The sequence below is a fragment of the Talpa occidentalis genome, unplaced genomic scaffold (assembly GCF_014898055.3).
Source record: "Talpa occidentalis isolate TD23 unplaced genomic scaffold, MPIMG_talOcc4v2.1 talOcc4.626, whole genome shotgun sequence".
Taxonomy (NCBI): Eukaryota; Metazoa; Chordata; class Mammalia; order Eulipotyphla; family Talpidae; genus Talpa; species Talpa occidentalis.
Window position 1 is genome coordinate 4,511 of NW_023605002.1, and position 6,106 is coordinate 10,616.

A 6,106-nucleotide genomic window follows, 5' to 3' on the forward strand; every position below is an offset into this window, starting at 1 on the left:
GAATAATGTTCCGTTGTGTATATGTGCCACATCTTGCTGAGGTGACGGTGCACGGGTGCACTGGGAAGGAAACTCTATGGGGACTCCACCTGAGGGGGTGGGGGAAGCAAATATTGATTAAAAATGAACAATGACGTAAAAAATAAAAAAGTTTATTATGAAAAAAAAGACTGAAGAGTGAAGGATAAGTGAAGCAAAATTATGATTGCAATACATGGGATAATTTATTAAATAGCAATAAGAAGTAAAAACAAAATGCAATAAGTATTCAGGATAGAAGATTACATCGGCTCTATTAATTTAAAAAAACAAGCGTTAGTTCAAAGAAAACAGGTTATTGATCACATAGAGCTTGCAAGTAGCCCGTGCTGTGTGTCCGAGCAGATTCCACACTAGGTACGGTGCCTGCCCTTCTGCCCTAGCCCTACCACTATCTCACTACGCCCTGGCCCTGTGAAGGCCCAGCATGGGCTTCCAGCTCCTCACAGGTCACTGACATCTGGGGAGGGCTCCTGGGGTGAGTGCAACCGCCTGAGGCCACAGTGGGGATGTCCTGGTCTTTACTTTCCTGTCACTATGTTTGTTACCTCTTCCTGACTGTGTGCGTGTTTGCAGCCAATGATGCTATGTGGAGGCTTCAGACTAAGCATGAACCTCTTGCTTTGCATTTCACCGGGTGACTACAAATGAGTGTTGACTGGGCTGCCGCCAAGCATCCCAGGCTCAAAGCAGGGTGAGGATATGCCCCATTCCAGCTGCGCCTTCCTCAGTGCTGGCTAGACACTGACGACAGGCCTGGAATGAATGGCCACCACCCTCGCGCCTGCCTGCACGGGATTGCTGCCGCTGTGGTACAGAACGTTCCTCTAGGAAGACTGAGACAAGGGTCTGTGCATCCCACCTCCACCTTGTCCTTATTCAGAAATCCATGTTCTTCTGCCCAAGCTTTCACCGTTGACTGGGACTCAGAACATCACAACACGAAGATGTAGAGTCAGGAGCCCCGGGTAGCTCAGGGGATTCCCGCCTGGTGCACAGCAGTGCTGAGTAAAGGTCAGCAGAGAACAAAAGCCTGGGGACTACACAGGAAGGTGAGGGGAGGGCATCTGGGCTAGGAACCTGGGGATGGCAGAGGATGGAGGGGGAGGCCTCTAAAGAAGCAGCAGAGAGCTGAGCACGCAGACCTTGCTGCTGGGGACGCTATAGTGTTCCCAGGGAAGGTCTGGGGCCTGCCAGTCTCTTTGCCCCCTCACCTCGTGCGTCCAACCTTCTGTCTACCCCTGGTAACCCCAGCTCTCTGGAGGAGTCCTGGATGGGAAACACATGCCCTGTACTTCTGTGAAGCAGGGGGTGATCTGACTCCCTCTTGAGACCCTCCTCATCCATCTACTCAGTCCTTGTGAAGCACCGACTCTCCCTCATACACCCAACCCCTCTGCCCCCAAAGGCCGTGGACCCAATCACAGACTGTGGGTAAAGGTTTCAACTTTTATTTAAGGCAAAAATAAACCGTGGAAATTCGTGGTTTCAAGATCAATCAAAAATGGGTCACTCTGTCCCCTGGCAGGATCGCTAGCGAGGACACCCCTTCTGGTCAGCGTCAGATGAGGTGGCGCCTGAGGCTGAAGGGTCAGACTGGTGATCACCTCCCGTTCCTACAAAATTCTACAAATGCTTTCAGCCCAGGGGGACACTGGCCTCCCTGTCCTACGGGAAACAGTCACTTGCCAACGCCAATGCACAAAGAGGAGCGGACACTGCAGAGCAGGAGAGACTGAAGCCCCCCGCTGCTCGCGTCACCCACGTTGGGGAGCTCAGAGTGACATGAGGCGCAGGTCCTGATGGCCACTCAGGGAACTGGACAAGGAATATGCTGTTACGTGCCAGCTCCTCAGCCACAAAACTTTGCTCTTCCTTGGAAACCTCGTCCACAATCCCATGTAATGTGTCCCAGGAGCACCCAGGGGACTCTGTGAGAAGGTGATGTAGTTTTCCTAGTGGTCTGAGAACCACACTCTTCACTGCTTCCACCCCACCCCACCCCCCGACGTGTCCCTTCCGCACACAGTCCCCACCTCATGCTATAATCCACGGCAGTCTGGGCTACAGAGCCTAAGAGTGACTTGGGAAGAGCCAGGCCAACATGGCGTCCACCAGAAAGGTCGGCAAGTAGCTCATAGGGATGAAGATGAACTTGGCTTCCCAGCCAGCGGAGTATCGGGTACGGGGGTGGCAGGCGGTCAGGGCGTGCTCCATGCAGTCCGTCACCAAGGACAGATCCCCACTCAACTTTGATGGCAGATCTTCTATCGCTTTGAAGTCTGTCCAAAAAGCCAATGCAATATATTCTTGCTTCTAATCTTCCCTTTACAATCACCTGAAATCAGTCTCTTCCTAGGCTTGCTGAATCAGCCCTATTTCACACTCCAGGTCATGGCCGTGGAGTCTCTGGCAATTCTTACTCTGCCAGTGTCCACAGTTGGACCATCGGGCGCTCCTCTGGGATGTGTGTGCGGCACACGCTGTCTCCTGACACTAGACACGGGAGCACTGACAGCAGCTGCTCTGTGGTAGTTTACCAGGAGCCCAGGGAGCGCCCTCTTTGGCTACAGTTCCTCCCCAGATCACGAGGGATTCCCATGAGACTGTGTCCCCAGATCTCAAGCCTGGATTCTGAGAACAGGTTTGTGGATTTAAATGTTCAACTGTGTGGGGAGTCAGACCTGGACATGGACCTGAGACAGGAGGAGACACTAAAGAGGGACCCAGCTTCCACAATGGTTTGCTTCTCGCCCCATGGCCCACAGCTCACTCACAGGATGCCAGAGACTTCTCCCCATAGATCTCCTTGACCTCTGGGCTGGTCTGATCCCATATGTTCCGGAGGTTCTGAGACATGATGGCAGTGTTGTTCATGCTTGTCTTGAAGTAACCAGGCTCGATGATAGCCACCTTCACCCCAAAGAAGGAGAGCTCCCTCCTGCAGGCACATAGACAGAGGGGTCAAGAGCAGAGGTCTTGACCAACTACCCTAACACAAGATTCAGGGGGGATAAACTCAAAAATTGGAGTGTCAAAGCACATGGATAAAAGAATTGCCAGATGACTTGGTCTCTGTAGAAGGTTTGTACATTTTTACAAATATCTACATACGCAAAACTATTCTCCCTAAATCCTCCCCACTGCTACCAAGGACCACTTAAAGCTACCTCCTGTCTCCCCTACCCCATACCATCACCACCCTGTGAGCATTTTATCTTTCCTCCACTCCATCATCAGCTCCCTCTCTTGCTGCTCTAGTCAAGACCCTGACCTCTGTCACATGAGCCTCTTAACTTCCCTTCGGAGCATCTGTCTGCCTGAGAGCTCAGTGTCTCCACATAACGCCATCCTTTGCCCTCCAGCCAGTGGGTTCTCTGCCGTTCATCAAACGATAATTCTGCTGGTGTGTCTCTGCCTTGGGATCCAGCCCTATTCCATGAAGGCCCAGTGTGCCCCGAATGCATCCTATAGAGGTCAACCATGGCCACCTGCCAGAGGGCCCTGGAACAGGCCTTGCAAACAGCTGACGCCTCAGCAAAGGCACAGCCGTCACTCGCTGTGTTGACCGCAGCTCCGACAAGGAGGCCTCCCCATCCTACTCTGCGGGGCTGCTAGGCCCACATCTCAGTTCTTCAACCTTTAGCTCACGCCTGTCGCCAGGACTCCCATAAAAAAAAACAACAACGGATGCCTCGTCACCATGGCTACAAGGTCACAGGCACATGGGATGGGATCACTGCTTCTCTTCTGCCCCTCCCCATGGTCAGAACTTTTGGCCAGAAGATACATTGTCTTATCTGACACTTACACCCTTTGTGTGCTCAAAGACATTCACCAGAGTATCCACGGAACAGAGTCAAATGCTGTGCACCCACCTCAAGGTCTCTGGAGCGGAACATCACAGGGACGTGCATGCGTGTGAGCAGCCATTTAGGTTCCGATTCTGCTCAGACACTTTCTGACTTGGCCCAGGTCCAGGGCAGAGAGGTATGGAAAAAGACTGTATGGGGCTGGGACCTACCCTGACACCGGAACAGAGAAAGGAGCTCTCAGAGAGTAGGACAAGCAAGAGAGGGATCTAGAAGGAAGAGCCTCCGTCTGTGATGAATCCCAGGACCAGGCTCCCTGGAGGCCAGGACACAGGAGGACAGAGCGAGGGCTCTGGGTATGCAGTACCTGAGGGAGTCCGAGAAGGCCTCGAGGCCAAACTTGGAGATGCAGTAGCCCCCTCCAATAGTGGAAACACGGCCCAGGACACTGGAGACATTGACCACGCGGCCCCTCGCCTTCCTCACTAGGGGCAGCAGGCTCAGGGTCACCTCGATCACCCCCAGCAGGTTCACGTCCAGGACCTTCATGAAGTCCTCTTTGCTCAGCCACTCATTCGGGGCCACGGGCACAGCGATGCCAGCATTATTGACCAGGCCCCAGAGTCCTGGACACAGAGGGGGAGAGAGAGCACCTCTGAGCTGTGCCCTGAAGGAGTCCCCGCTGTAGTCCCCACTCACCCTCCATCCAGGGGGGACCGTGGGCAGGCAGCACGGGGAGAGGGTAGAGCAGAGACAACAGGCTGCCTGCCGAAGGGAAGAGTAGACCCCCGAGTTGATGGAGGACACCACTTAGGCCCAAAGACCTGGGCTTCCACACAGGCGAGGCCTCATAGTCATGACAAATTCGTCCTGCACTTCAGATTTTCTGCACAGCCTCTGCAGGGGGTGCGCAAGCACATGCATGGGTGCGGGGGAAGGAGAGGGCGGATGGCGAGGGAGAGGGAAGAAACAACAGTGCATAGGCCACAGGCCTGTGCGAGTGCTTTAGCTCCTTGGGAAGTCCTGAGGGCTGTCCTGTGAGATCGGGGTGCTCACTCCCTGTGGGATGGTCACTGTCACCAGCAAGATCCCATAGAGTGCTCAGACCACAGGACATGAAATCCTCCAAGCCAGCATGCCCTGCTCCTCCAAAGGGTCCTGACCATCCCCAGGCATCATGTCTGCGGGGTGTGGAAGGACCCCACATGCAGGGACTTGCCAGAGCCAATCACATGGGGCCAAACCCTCCCCATGCTCCAGGGCCCAGGCGGGGAGCTCAGGGGCAATGGACAGAAAAGAGGCTCATGCTCCCTGCTGGGTGAGGTGAGGACAGCTGCTGGGACTTCTGGACCTGAAAGCAGACTGGGACACCCCATGCAGCAGACAAAGGGGCTCCCCTTCACAGAGAGAGAAAGGACTTGGGAAGTGGGTGCTACCTCTGTGCCCTGTGCGCTCCTTCACCCACTGGGTGGCCGCAGCGATGCTCTCTGTCTTGGTGACATCCAGAAGCACGGTCTCCAGCCTGCTTGATGCCAGGGCCCTCAGCTTGTCTGCCCCCTGCTCCGTCAGACACGCAGCCAGCACCCTCAAGCCCCGCTGGTCCAGCTGCCTGGCCAGCAGGTTCCCGAAGCCCGAGTCACAGCCCGTGATGAAGACATACTTGTCTGAGAGGTTGCTCACCACCTGCCTCTCCCGGTACCAGCGCAGAAGGTAGTACAGGCCCATGAGGGCCAGCAGGTACAGCCACATGGCCACGCGGGGACAGACGCAGACAGAAAGCAGTGAGAGAAGAATCCAAAGTCCTCAATCTGGACGTCTGTGCCTCTAGTCTGTTGGAATGGAGTTTTCAATTACTGTCCCAGTTACTGTGCTTGGAATTTTATTAAATGCCCAGTCTTCTCTGGACTACTTTGGGAGCTCTGATAACCCTGAAAACCCCAAGTCCTTCTCTAAGATAAACATCACTGCCAGCAGCACCTCCCACCTCCCCACACCACCTGTGTTGTCCCGTGTGGTCACCAGCGGCCACAGCCACACTGAGCGACACAGGCCACTCTGCTGTGGGTCCAGGTCAGAACTGCTTCTACTTACTTTTCTGCCAACAACGCTGGACTTTGGTCTTCCTGACGCTTTCAATCAGGACATAGTCAACCCTCTCTGGAGCTGGGTGTCCTCAGCAGCCTCTGCAAACAATTCCAGCCCTGACAGACTTAGTCACTGTCACCCTCTCCAGCAGTAGAAGTAAAAGTGTAAGT

At 54.4% G+C, this 6,106-nt stretch overlaps 1 protein-coding gene across 1 annotated transcript; it reads right to left on the reverse strand.

The window, feature by feature from the left end:
• Positions 1 to 2,112: 2,112 nt before the first annotated feature.
• Positions 2,113 to 5,600, reverse strand: LOC119230304 (retinol dehydrogenase 7-like). The gene is made up of 4 exons (XM_037491348.1): positions 5,288 to 5,600; positions 4,219 to 4,477; positions 2,817 to 2,980; positions 2,113 to 2,321 (listed from the first exon to the last, which is right to left on the reverse strand). The coding sequence occupies exons 1-4, from the start codon at positions 5,598 to 5,600 to the stop codon at positions 2,113 to 2,115; spliced, it is 945 nt and encodes a 314-aa protein (XP_037347245.1).
• Between the last annotated feature and the right edge of the window lie 506 nt (positions 5,601 to 6,106).